At 52.2% G+C, this 14252-nt stretch overlaps 1 protein-coding gene across 2 annotated transcripts in view; it reads left to right on the forward strand.

Moving 5' to 3' along the window:
• TRIM67 (tripartite motif containing 67) overlaps positions 1-13246 on the forward strand; it is a 61515-nt gene extending 48269 nt beyond the window's left edge. For both annotated transcript variants that reach the window (XM_027530763.1, XM_027530764.1), the window contains exons 7-10: positions 5033-5171; positions 6513-6816; positions 8609-8771; positions 10358-13246. In XM_027530763.1, coding sequence (XP_027386564.1) covers positions 5033-5171; positions 6513-6816; positions 8609-8771; positions 10358-10423 — 672 coding nt within the window. In that variant the 3' untranslated portion in view covers positions 10424-13246. The remainder of the gene's footprint in view (positions 1-5032; positions 5172-6512; positions 6817-8608; positions 8772-10357) is intronic.
• Positions 13247-14252: the final 1006 nt, after the last annotated feature.

A 14252-nucleotide genomic window follows, 5' to 3' on the forward strand; every position in this document is an offset into this window, starting at 1 on the left:
GGGATCCGATGCAGAAATGCCCCACCCTCTGGGAAACCAGGAGAAAAGCAGCTCCAGGAGGCCCAAGGAGTTGGAAGATGCCAGTCTCAGCGGTGGGAGAGGTGGGAGGAGGTGGAGTGGCCCTCTCACTCCAGAAGTGGCCAAATCAACTTGAACCACCTGTGCTTGAGCACGCCCTTCCTCCGTCTGCTTTTTCCATCATGTGTGATGATGCTTCCTTTTCAAATATTGTTTATTTTGTCTACTTCGATGCTTAGTTCATGTTTTCCAGCTTAAATTCCCATTGAAAACTGATGATCTCCTCTTGCTCCAACCGTTTTGTGCACCCCCATCTTTGGGCTCCAGAGTCCTATCCATGAGAACCACCCTCTGAAGAGGCAGGACGTTCTCAGGCAGCATCACAGCTACTGCACCCCATACCTTCTCAGCAGAGGGGCCCATCAGCCACCACTAAGGGTTTGTGTTCAACTTGGACGTGCCCTGAAATCCAGCCACCACTCACCCCAAATCTACTTATTAATATCAGTCTTGGGTAATGGAAATAAAAAGCAAAAATAAACAAATGGGACCTAATTGAAGTTCAAAGCTTTGGCACAACAAAGGAAACTATAAGTAAGGTGAAAAGACAGCCTTCAGAATGGGAGAAAATCATTGCAAATGAAACAACTGGCAAAGAATTAATTAATCTCAAAAATATACAAGCAGCTCATGCAGCTCAATACCAGAAAAATAAATGACCCAATCAAAAAATGGGCCAAAGAACTAAACAGACATTTCTCCAAAGAAGATATACAGATGGCTAACAAACACATGAAAAGATGCTCAACATCACTCATGATCAGAGAAATGCAAATCAAAACCACAATGAGGTACCATCTCACGCCAGTCACAATGGCTGCTATCCAAAAGCCTACAAACAATAAATCTGGAGAGGGTGTGGAGAAAAGGGAAGTCTCTTACACTGTTGGTGGGAATGCAAACTAGTACAGCCACTATGGAGAACAGTGTGGAGATTCCTTAAAAAACTGGAAATAGAACTGCCATACGACCCAGCAATCCCACTGCTGGGCATACACACCGAGGAAACCAGAATTGAAAGAGACGTGTGTACTCCAGTGTTCATCGCAGAACTGCTTACAATAGATAGGATATGGAAGCAACCTAGATGTCCACTGGCAGATGAATGGATAAGAAAGCTGTGGTACATATACACAATGGAATATTCAGATTAGATCAGATCAGATCAGTCGCTCAGTCGTGTCCGACTCTTTGCCACCCCATGATTCGAAGCATGCCAGGCCTCCCTGTCCATCACCAACTCCCGGAGTTCACTCAGACTCACGTCCATCGAGTCAGTGATGCCATCTAGCCATCTCATCCTCTGTCATCCCCTTGTCCTCTTGCCCCTAATCCCTCCCAGCATCAGAGTCTTTTCCAATGAGTCAACTCTTCACATGAGGTGGCCAAAGTACTGGAGTTTCAGCTTTAGCATCATTCCTTCCAAAGAAACCCAGGGCTGATCTCCTTCAGAATGGACTGGTTGGATCTCCTTGCAGTCCAAGGGACTCCCAAGAGTCTTCTCCAACACCACAGTTCAAAAGCATCAATTCTTCGGTGCTCAGCCTTCTTCATAGTCCAACTCTCACATCCATATATGACCACTGGAAAAACCATAGCCTTGACTAGACGAACCTTTGTTGGCAAAGTAATGTCTCTGCTTTTGAATACGCTATCTAGGTTGGTCATAACTTTCCTTCCAAGGAGTAAGCGTCTTTTCATTTCATGGCTGCAGTCACCATCTGCAGTGATTTTGGAGCCCAGAAAAATCAAATCTGACACTATTTCCACTGTTTCCCCAAGTATTCCCATGAAATGATTGGACCGGATGCCATGATCTTCGTTTTCTGAATGTTGAGCTTTAAGCCAACTTTTTCACTCTCCACTTTCACTTTCATCAAGAGGCTTCTTAGTTCCTCTTCACTTTCTGCCATAAGGGTGGTGTCATCTGCATATCTGAGGTTATTGATATTTCTCCCAGCAATCTTGATTCCAGCTTGTGTTTCTTCCAGTCCAGCATTTCTCATGATGTACTCTGCATATAAGTTAAACAAACAGGGTGACAATATACAGCCTTGACGTACTCCTTTTCCTATTTGGAACCAGTCTGTTGTTCCATGCCCAGTTCTAACTGTTGCTTCCTGACCTGCATACCAATTTCTCAAGGGGCAGATCAGGTGGTCTGGTATTCCCATCTCTTTCAGAATTTTCCACAGTTTATTGTGATCCACACAGTCAAAGGCTTTGGCATAGTCAATAAAGCAGAAATAGATGTTTTTCTGGAACTCTCTTGCTTTTTTGATGATCCAGCGGATGTTGGCAATTTGATCTCTGGTTCCTCTGCCTTTTCTAAAACCAGCTTGAACATCAGGAAGTTCACGGTTCACATATTGCTTAAGCCTGGCTTGGAGAATTTTGAGCATTACTTTACTAGCATGTGAGATGAGTGCAATTGTGCGGTAGTTTGAGCATTCTTTGGCATTGCCTTTCTTTGGGATTGAAATGAAAACTGACCTTTTCCAGTCCTGTGGCCACTGCTGAGTTTTCCAAATTTGCTGGCATATTGAGTGCAGCACTTTCACAGCATCATCTTTTAGGATTTGAAATAGCTCAACTGGAATTCCATCACCTGAGCTAGCTTTGTTCGTAGTGATGCTTTCTAAGGCCCACTTGACTTCACATTCCAGGATGTCTGGCTCTAGGTGAGTGATCACACCATCGTGATTATCTGGGTCGTGAAGATCTTTTTTTTTCAGTTCTTCTATGTATTCTTGCCACCTCTTCTTAATATCTTCTGCTTCTGTTAGGTCCATACCATTTCTGTCCTTTATCGAGCCCATCTTTGCATGAAATGTTCCTTTGGTATCTCTGATTTTCTTGAAGAGATCTCTAGTCTTACCCATTCTGTTGTTTTCCTCTATTTCTTTGCATTGATTGCTGAAGAAGGCTTTCTTATCTCTTCTTGCTCTTCTTTGGAACTGTGCATTCAGATGTTTATATCTTTCCTTTTCTCCTTTGCTTTTTGCTTCTCTTCTTTTCACAGCTATTTGTAAGGCCTCCCCAGACAGCCATTTTACTTTTTTGCATTTCTTTTCCATGGGGATGGTCTTGATCCCTGTCTCCTGTCCAATGTCACGAACCTCATTCCATAGTTCATCAGGCACTCTATCTATCAGATCTAGGCCCTTAAATCTGTTTCTCACTTCCACTGTATAATCATAAGGGATTTGATTTATGTCATACCTGAATGGTCTAGTGGTTTTCCCTACTTTCTTCAATTTAAGTCTTAATTTGGCAATAAGGAGTTCATTGCCTGAGCCACAGTCAGCTCCTGGTCTTGTTTTTGCTGACTATATAGAGCTTCTCCATCTTGGGCTGCAAAGAATATAATCAGTCTGATTTCGGTGTTGACCATCTGGTGATGTCCATGTATAGAGTCTTCTCTTGTGTTGTTGGAAGAGGGTGTTTGCTATGACCACTGCATTTTCTTGGCAAAACTCTATTAGTCTTTGCCCTGCTTCATTCTGTACTTCAAGGCCAAATTTGCCTTTTACTCCAGGTATTTCTTGACTTTCTACTTTTGCATTCCAGTCCCCTATAATGAAACGGACATCTTTTTTGGGTGTTAGTTCTAGAAGGTCTTGTAGGTCTTCAAAGAACTGTTCAGCTCCAGCTTCTTCAACATTACTGGTCGGTGCTTATTATATAGCATGAAATGAGTTAGAAAGAGAATACCATACACCCTTATGGCAGAAAGTGAAGAACTAAAGAGCCTCTTGATCAAAGTGAGAGAGGAGAGTGAAAAAGTTGGCTTAAAATTCAACATTCAGAAAACTAAGATCATGGCATCTGGTCCCATCACTTGACGGCAAATAGATGAGGAAAAAGTGGAAACAGTGACAGACTTTATTTTGGGGGGCTCCAAAATCAATGTAGATGGTGACTGCAGCCATGAAATTAAAAGATGCTTACTCCTTGGAAGAAAAGTTATGACCAACCTAGACAGCTTATTAAAAAACAGAAGCATTACTTTGCCAACAAAGGTCCATCTAGTCAAGGCTATGGTTTTTCTAGTAGTCATGTGTGGATGTGAGAATTGGACTATAAAGAAAGCTGAGTGCTGAAGAATTGATGGTTTTGAACTGTGGTGTTGGAGAAGACTCTTGAGAGTCCCTTGGACTGCAAGGAGATCCAACCAGTCCATCCTAAAGAAGATCACTCCTGAATATTCATTGGAAGGACTGATGCTGCCGCTGAAACTCCAATACTTTGGCCACCTGATTGGAAGAGCTGACTCATTTGGAAAGATCCTGATGCTGGGAAAGATTGAAGGTGGGAAGAGAAGGGGACGACAGAGGATGAGATGGCTGGATGGCATCAGCGACTTAATGGACATGAGTTTGAGTAAACTCTGGGAGTTGGTGATGGACAGGGAGGCCTGGCGTGCCGCAGTTAATGGGGTTTCAAAGAGTCAGACATGACTGAGTGACTGAACTGAACTGAGTGCATATATATAGGGTTTAGAAAGATAGTAATGATAATCCTGTATGCAAGACAGCAAAAGAGAAATAGACATAAAGAACAGACTTTTGCAATCTGTGGAAGACAGGGTGGGATGATTTGAGAGAAGAGCATTGAAGCATGCATATTACCACATGTGAAATAGATGTCCAGTCCAAGTTTGATGCATGAAACCAGACACTCAGTGCTGGTGCACTGGGACACCCCAGAAGGATGGGATGGGGAGGGAGGCGGGAGCGGGGTTCGGGACGGAGAGACACATGTATACCCGTGGCTGATTCATGTCAGTGTATGGCCAAAACCACCACAATAGTGTAAAGTAATTATCTCCAATTAAAATTAATTAATTTTAAAAATAGCCCTCTTGGGATGATAGCACTTTCGATGCAACATGTGGCTAAGCGAAATTTTCTGCATAACGGGGCACCTGATGAGTGGTCTGTGTCTCTTCCAGGAGGTGTATGTTGGCAAGGAGACCCTGTGCACCATCGACGGCCTTCACTTCAACAGCACATACAACGCCAGGGTTAAGGCTTTCAACTCCTCTGGCGTTGGGCCCTACAGTAAGACTGTGGTCCTGCAGACATCCGATGGTGAGTACTGGGTGTCTCAGGGGAAACAGATTCAGGCCCAGCCCACGTGACAGATGGGCAGGGAATATCTGAGTTGCTGGTGAGGGAGGCATCAGGGGTGAAGGAAAGAGGTGGCAGCTGGGTGAGTCCATCTCCTCCAGCCCTGCCCCTGATCTGCTCACCTTGCTCCCTGCCCGCCCATCACAAAGGAAGGAGACATTCCTTCACCCCACTTGCTGGATCTGGAAAGTGAGACTGGAGGCTGAGAGGCACAGGGAGATTACACTCCCTGTGTAGTCTCACTTCCAAGGGGCCAAGAGTGGGTGGGATGTCCCAGAGAAAAGAAGGCAGGAGGCTGCCAGGAGGAACTTGCCCCTCGAGCACCCCGTACCAGAGCTCAGATCTGAGTGCTGCAGACCTCGCTGTGTCCTTTCAGGATGCAGGCAATCAGAGCACATCCACACTCTGCTGGATTTTGATCATGTGAATCCTAAGCGTCGAGGGGTGATGTAGGGTCTGATCTGCTACATCGAACACGTACCTATCAGGCCTCAGGGGTCCCTGGAGGGTACCAGCCCTGTGTTACTGTCAACGTTTGTCCCAGGGCTTCCCTGATGGCTCAGCAGGTAAAGAATCCACCTGCAATGCAAGAGACACAAGAGATGCAGTTTCGATCCCTGGGTCAGGAAGATTGCCTGGAGGGAGGGCATGCCCACTGCAGTAGTCTTGCCTGGAGAAGCCCATGGACAGAGGAGGCTGGTGGGCTACAGTCCATACTGTCACAAAGAATTGGATGTGACTGAGCAACTAGCACTTTCACTTATCCCAGCCCATCCTCTGGCTGCCCTGAGGAACAGGACAGCCTGAACCGCCCCCCACGGATGAGCAGATGGTGCTGTCCCAGGAGTGGGCTCCCCAGCTGTGTGCCCCTAGAAGCCCTCACCTGCCAGCAGGCTGTAGGTGGATGACAGAGCGCGGGAGCTTTGGTGACCCCACTTCACCTCTCTGCCTCTCGAGTCTCTCTTCCATGACATGGGGCTGGATGCATATCCTCACTCCTATTAGCGCCCAAAATGTGCGTGAGTGCTGTAGAAACCAAGATTCCATGAGAGCATGTAGGTGGGGGCCTGGGTGTCTGTGTACTTGGCCCAGCTGGGGTCATGGGATTGGGCACTTGGATGAGAGGAGAGAGCATGAATGTGTATGTGCATGCGTGCGTGTGTGACTTGAGCAGGGAAGAACACTCAACGCCATGTGCCCGCTTCCTGAGAGATGTCAGTGAGTCCGTCTGCGAGCCCAGGTCAGAGGCTGCTGGCAAGCTCACCCCAACCCTGACCCTCTCGCCCGCCCCTTCCTTTCCAGTGGCCTGGTTCACATTTGACCCCAACTCTGGGCACCGGGACATCATTTTGTCCAACGACAATCAGACGGCCACCTGCAGCAGCTACGACGACCGGGTGGTGCTGGGCACGGCGGCCTTCTCCAAGGGCGCGCACTACTGGGAGCTGCACGTGGACCGGTATGACAACCACCCGGATCCCGCCTTTGGGGTGGCCAGGGCCAGCGTGGTCAAGGACATGATGCTGGGCAAGGATGACAAGGCCTGGGCCATGTACGTGGACAACAACCGCAGCTGGTTCATGCACTGCAACTCTCACACCAACAGGTGCGTGCCCCCTGCTCTCCCCCAACATGAGGCTTGGGGTCCGGGTCCTCTTGCCCTTTCCAAATTCATCAGGACGTGGTGGGGGGCAGTGTCCTTGACCACTTTGGTGTCCAGTTCCCAGGGAGACGTGACCGCTGGCCTGCAGCCCAAATGGGAGCATATGATGGAGTGTGGAGCTGGTGGGTGTGCAGGCCGCTCAGCGAGCCCCAAGGCCAGGCTCACCAGCCCTGGGCTCCAGTTCTCCTCCAGGCTCTGCTCCACTCTCCTCCACACCCCTCAGCCCAGCCTGAGTCACCACGGAGCTCCCCACACACAACCGCAGGGGCTTGAAACAGGCAGGGAGGGGGTGCAGCGCCCCCGGGGCATTCACTGTGGCCGGCTCTGACCCGGGCAGCCCCAGCACTGCCTTGCCCTGAGGCTGGCCTGGGAGAGTGGGGTCACCAAGCCAGACACGGGAAACTCGAATCCCGGGGGAGAACCTGGCCCCAGTACCAGAGGGTTGTGGCCCTCCTAGCCACCTCCTCACTGTGGGGTCTCCTTCCCAGTCTGCTGAGGGCCGTCACCCCTGCTGGGAGAGGCGAGAGGCGCCGAGGAACCAACTCCCCTGGACTGCAGTGCTGGGTTGGGTCAACTCCAGGGGCTCTCAGAGCTCCCGGCCCACCTCAGTGCTCCTGCAGATGGCCCCAGGTGTCCTGGCCTGGGACAGGGACTTGCCGGAGGGTCCCCGGGGGCTGAAGGCAGATGGGACTCCTACTGTCAGCCTTTTCGGCAGCTGTGACCCCCTCTCCACAGGCCTGGGGTGACAGCAGGCAGCTCCTCCCCGGGGGCTGGGCGGCCTGGCCCTGTGCCTGCCCGGCAGTCTACTCCCATGCCACCTGGGGACTGGGTCCAGGCCCAGCAGCGCCCTCTCTGCTTGCTCAGGCAAAGTGGGGGCCTCGATACCCTGGGGTGAGACTGACAAGGAGCATCTATCAACAGCCTACTTTGTGCTGTGGGAAGCACCTGGCTCATGGGATTTCGTTTGGGCCTCAGCAAAGTTTGATTGTTATCACCATTTGGCAGATATGAGATCAGGGCTCAAGGTTAATGTCCAAGTCTTGGGGCTAATTAGTCATGGTGTCAGGGTTTAACTCAGGACCCAGGCTCCAGTTCTAGGGGAAGGGTGGAGAGGGGGCTGGGCTGGGCCAGGAGACCCGGGGGAGGCGCTGGGTGGGCCTCCTTCCTGTGCCTCAGGCAGGTCCTTACCGCCACCTGTTGGTCAGTGTCTGAACAGCACCACAGGCCCACTCGCAAGTCCCACTCCCACCAGCAGTGTCCGGCCCCGGGTCCTGCTCTGCCCTCTGACGACACCCACACAGCACTTCTCGCCGTTTCCCGTGCTCTCAGCCCACCATCCGCTGATCAGCTCTCCAGCTGACCAGCTCGTTCCCCATCAGGAAAGGACAATAGCGGTTTTCTGATCAGAGCAGAGCCGCCTGTGTCAAGGCGGACCTCCACGTCAGCTAAGGGAGGAGAGAGTCTAACGGACTCGGCCCGCCCACCCCCGGGAAGGAGACAGGTGAGGGTGACGCCCACCCAGAGACTCGCCCCACCCAGTGGATGCGAATCCAAACCACCATGAGATGCAGTGTCACAACATTCACCACGAGGGTCCCGATTGTAGTCCTTTGCTCCACGGCGGGTTCTGGGGGATGACCGGCTCCCTGCTCCACTGTGTTTCCAGGCGAGGGGGTCCCCAGCAGCCTTCAGCTGATCCTCCTGTCCTCACCTCCACCCCGGCTTCTCTCCCCAGGACGGAAGGCGGCGTGTGCAAGGGGGCCACCGTGGGCGTGCTGCTGGACCTGAATAAGCACACTCTGACCTTCTTCATCAACGGGCAGCAGCAGGGCCCCACGGCCTTCAGCCACGTGGACGGGGTCTTCATGCCAGCCCTCAGCCTCAACCGGAACGTTCAGGTACCGCACACCTTTCGGGCCAGGGCCCCTTGCTGGCCCCAATCCCCACTGCCCGCGGGCCTCCACAGTGTGCTGGACAAAGAGGGCTCTAAAGAAGCTGATGGCTGCCCAGCCAGGAGCTTACCTACTGCCCACCTGGGCCTCGCCTGGAGACAGTCTCCTCCGGCGTGATCAATCCTTACTTGGCCCCTTGAAAGCAGCAGAGGCTCTAACGTTGCTGTTTGTGCACAAGCAGGGGAACGGAGGGGCAGCGAGGGTGCAGGAGGTGGGCAAGTCCTGACAACATGTTCTGGGAAAGCTGCCAGACCAGAAAGTCGGTGCCTCCTGTCCTGCAGGGCCCTGGTGCCCAGGTGTGTGCTGGGCCTCATGTGGCTTTCCTCCAAGAGGAGGGATAGTTGGGGAGAGACCACGCCTAAGGATTTACCCCCATCCCATCCCTGCCCCTCTCGTTCCCTCAGAAAGCCAGCATCCTCCCAGGGCCAAGTCCAGTCCTGGGGGGACACCTGCTCAGGAGCCCCATGAGGGTGTGAAGGACAGAGAGGAGCGTGGAAAGCATGGGTAGTGTGCCAGCCTTTGTTTCCCACACACGGCTCCTCCCCTGGGAAGTATGGGGTTTGGGGCAAAGCTCTGTTTCAAGGTGTCCACTGACTCTGATATTATCCTTTATTGATTGATTTGTGGGGTGGCGCAGTGGTAAAGAATCCACCTGCCAATGCAGGAGATGTAGGTTCAATCCCTGGGTCAGGAAGATCCCCTGGAGAAGAAGTGAGCAGCCCGCTCCAGTATTCTTGCCTGGAGAATCCCCATGGTCAGAGGAGGAGCCTGGCTGGCTATAGTCCATGGCGTTGCAAGGAGTTAGACACGACAGAAGGAACTTAGCATCCACTCACGCACAAATCAATCAGTGCATGTGTGTGCTCAGTCTCTGAGCTGTCTGACTCTTTGAGACTCTATGGGATATAGTCTGCCAGGCTCCTCTGTCCATGGGGATTCTCCAGGCAAGAATAGTGGAGTGGCTTACCATGCCCTTCTCCAGGGGATCTTCCCAATCCAGGGATCAAACCCACATCTCTTCTGTCTCCTGCATTGGCAGATGGGTTCTTTACCACTAGTGCCACCTGGGAAGCTCTTGATTGATTTGTACCTCCATTCATTTGCAAAAGAGCTCTGAGGCAACCTAAAGTATGAGCTGTTCTTACACAGGGTTAAGAAAATAAATGTAGGAAAGGAAAGACGGCCATGGAAAGAAATCAGAAACAAATATAAATCGTGAGCCAAATTCGTCCTGCAACAAAGAACCTCAGGCTTGCCGAGGCTCGAGGCTCATGGAGGCTAGAGCAGCATAGGAACCAGGCAGTACGCGGTTCTCACTGTGAGGAAAGAGCTGTGAAGAGCTCCTCGGAGCAAGCTCCTGGGCCTGATGGTAGTGATGCCAAGCATGATAAATAGCAGATTCCACAACACAGAGAAGCCAGGCCGCTGCCCGTGGGGATCCTGGAGCAGAGGGCAGGGCACAGCTGCTGAGCTGTGTGCGTTGAGGGCTCGCGGGGCCGCTCTGCCCCTGATCACCACATCTTCTTTTCCAGGTCACTCTGCACACGGGACTGGAAGTGCCAACGAACCTGGGGCGGCCAAAGCTGTCAGGCAACTAGCCTGCCAGGTCCCGCTCTGCGTGGCCGTCCCTCACTGCACTCACATAACCCCTGAGGGAGCACAGCCACATCCCGGGTGCAACCCAGCAGCCGCTGAGCATCTTAGAGACCCGCTTTCTTTGAGGGACGGAGAATGTCTGCAGGCCATGCTCACTGAGGCCACAGAGGGTGGTGAACATGGGTGCTTCCTGTCATTCCACCGGGCCTTACAGACACGAAGAAGGACATTTGTCAAGACAGCGAGGAAGTATTTGGGGTTTCGTTTGGTTTCCTGCCTTCTGTTTTCAATGCTTGTCTTTTGCAGGGGGCAGGGAGGCGGGCAAGGGGAGAGCAGACCCTGTGACGAGCATTCTGAGAGCAGGAGTCGGGGGACACTCGGGAATCCTGTATCCTTGGTGTCAAGTCTTTGCTGGACGCACCACTTCAGAGAACAAAGGGTGCCGGCTCCCATCTCTGCCAGGAAGTGTCATCCTTCAGGTTTTCAGTTCTGGCATATTCAGTGTGTTACGCCACTTGCAGACGAAGCCAGGATGCACAGAGAGGGACGTTAATTATTCATCTTGCTCTTTGCCGCTCCCATTGAACTGTTGAGAACTTTTTCAAACAGTTTCCTTAGGTCCTTCATTAATCAACCAGTCGCTCTCCCCTCCCCACCCCCTCACACACACGTGCGCATACACACACCAGTCTCCTAAAATTCATTCACTCGGTTCTTAAACACAAAACCCTGGAATCTGAATCACTGTGTGCCGAGTCTCCACCTGGTGATGGCTTTTTTCGGGAGATGGCTCCCCGAGAAGTTAGCTGCAAACCCGAGTTACTCTTCTGAGCTGCGAGGCTCTCAGATTCCTGAGACGTGAGGCCCTGGGGAAGCCTCTTATACTCAGTCCACCATCACTTGAGACCATCCACGGCCACCATGACAGCATCATGATAACAAGGAGTGGCCCGATGGCAGGGGAGGCTGTGCCCTGGGGCGGGCAGGACTCTGCAGAAGGCAGGAAACAGTGGACGCTGCCGTGTTCCTGGCCTTCACCATTCCTCGGTGTGAGGGCTCCACGTGGCTGCCGTGGGCTCCGGGATGAGCCCGCCCCTCCCTGCTGGGAACGCTAACCTTCTCCCTGCAGTCCACCTCTCGAAAAGAGCCTGCTCCGGGGTCTGAACCCAGCTGTGCCCCTCTGCTCTCCTCCCCGTCTCTTCTTCCTTGTTGCCTGCCACCTCCCTGTCCAACTGGTAGTAAGCCTTTCTCTCTCCTTTTTAAAAGAATATATTTTATCAAGCATTATTTTTGAGGTCGAGGAGTAACTTGTCTATTTGCTGGCTTGGATTTTTATAAAACTTAGCCCGTAAACCGGCACTGACTGTGTTTACTTGGTCCTACCTGCTCGTTTAGACGCTGCACTTGCTTTCGGAGTCAGCCCAGCCAGCGCTGTGCAGATCCTACTAGCCTCTATTCAGCAGATGCGACAATCCTACCTCAAGCCCCTGCTCCCAGACGAAGACTGCCGGCCCAACTGTGCCCACCAAGGTGGCCAGGGAGACTGGCCGCCCACGTCTGCAGGAGTCTTCTGGTGCTGTCTAAGCCCCTGCTGCCCAGGTCCCGGCAGCCACCCACTCAGTCGAGGTCCAGCCTCCTCCTTCCATCCAGCAGGTGGTTCCCAGCACACACGGAGGTGCCCCGCACCCCGCAAAGCTCCAGCCAGAGCCCAGCAAGCGACGCGCACGGCATCCGCATCCTCGCAGCTGCCTGTCTCTTCTCCGCCCCCAGCATCCTTTCATCTCACTCCGGGGCCACGGCTCTGGGGGACTCCACGTGGAGGGTGGGTAAAGTTCTTGAAGACTGGAGGCCCCAGAGGAGCCCCTGCATTCCCGGGGCAGGAAGCCGAGGCCAGCAGTCCAGAGGCATCGGCACTGGGAATATCTTTGGGGAAAGACAAGCCCAGTGAGCTGGGAGCGAGGTATGGCTGGGAAGGCAGCCACAGACGGCCCGGCAGAAGTGGCTCCTTTCAGTGGAGTCTGGGTGAGAGGCTGGGAGCTCCCAGGATCATCGAAGCTGGGTGACCCTGCAACCCAGGCTCTGCGTCTTCGGGGAGGAGCTCCTTGGGATCAGCCTGCACTTGGTGGCACCCTTGGGAGAGCAGTATCTGGGTCAGAGGGAGATGGGCAAGGGAGGAGGAAGGCCTCCTGAGGAATAACATGACTTCCTTCCCACCAGCAGCAGCAGCGGCCCCAAGGCCCTATGAGTGCAGGAGCAGGCGAGCACCTGCCTTTCCCGGCTCCTCCGGGGCCAGAAGCAATACAGCTGAAACCGAGCCCTGCTCAGGTGGGCCGACAGCCACTCTCCTGTCCTCAGCACAAAACAACTTCTAGGAGCAAGAATGGACCACAGGGACAAGGCAGGTCCACGTGTTCTTGAGGGACCAACAGAATGAAGGAGGGACTCAACAACAACTCATGGTTCGTGTTATGCTCTCAAGAAGCCTGGGCTTCAGAGCCACTGCAGGGGTTCTCATCTGCCATCGGATTCCCTTTCCTTTACAACGTGGTGTCATCTCTGTACATAAGGTGGTATCAAGAGGATGCTTTGGTTGAAGGATAACTTGGTGTTTGGCTATTGAGCAGTTTCAGTGAGAAAGGAATTCAAACTAATTTAAGATGTCAAGTTCCATTTCATTGTAAATAATGCCCCAGCCAGTTCTTTGCTAGTGAGCAGGTTTGGTCAAAGAGTATGCCTTTCCTTTTAGAATTAATCTCCTTAAAAATTATCCAATAGCATCTCACTGAGTAGCACCCAAGCTCCTAATTCAAAGCAAGGTAAGACATCACACACAGCCGCTTTTCCTGCTCTGTCCTATTTGGGAAAATGACGATCCCACCTGCCGCACAGAGTAACCAACCTGAAACCCATCAAACTGTACATAGTCCAGGATGAGTCTTCAGCACTATACGTACTCTGTCGTTTCGACAGTGCCCTCAGGCGCCCCATGGCCCCCTGCCCCTCTGGTGCCCCTGCCCTCTGCCTACCAGAGCATTCTCAGGAAGGGACCAGGATGCAGGAGCCATGTGTACTTCTTCCAGGGATATTTGCATCCAAGCCTCAGTTGAAAGGCTTGGTCCCCTGAGAAGGCGCATTTCAGAACAGGTGAGTAGGTTGCTTATAGATGAAGCTGCTGCCGGCTGTGAGGTATCGTATCCACATACAATCCCCAAAGCACTCAGCACGTCAACACTGAAAAACTATTGCAAGGCTGTGGGTGATGCCAGGAGTTCTCAGTCTCAGCACTCTTGACATTTGGCACAGCAGGGGCCTGTCCTATGCATCATAGGCTGTTTAGAAGCATCCTTGACCTCCCCTCAGTAGATGCCAGTAGTGCCCCAAATTAGCTGTGACACCTACAAGTGTCTACAGGACTTCCCTGGTGGTCCAGTGGTTAAGAATTCACCTGCCAATGCAGGGGACACGGGTTCAATCCCTGGTCTGGGAAGATCCCACATGCCGCAGGGCAACTAAGCCCAAGAAGCCTACACACCCTAGAACCCATGCTCTGCAACAAGAGAAGCCAGTGTAGTGAGAAGCCTGCGCCCCACAGCTAGAGAGCAGCCCCCACTCGCTACAACCAGAGAAAGTTTGCACACAGCAACAAAGACCCAGTGCAGCCAAAAATACATAATAAAATATATTTTTAAAAAAAAAACTAATTAAAAAAAAAAAAGCTTTAAAAGGATCTACAGACGTTGCCAAGTATGCCCAGGGGACTCCCTGGCTGCGAACCACTGGGTTATGCTAGCAGTTGGTCATGGGTCGACACGCAGAGTGGTGTGTGGGGCG

This window comes from Bos indicus x Bos taurus, chromosome 28 (assembly GCF_003369695.1).
Source record: "Bos indicus x Bos taurus breed Angus x Brahman F1 hybrid chromosome 28, Bos_hybrid_MaternalHap_v2.0, whole genome shotgun sequence".
In the NCBI taxonomy this organism is placed as follows: Eukaryota; Metazoa; Chordata; class Mammalia; order Artiodactyla; family Bovidae; genus Bos; species Bos indicus x Bos taurus.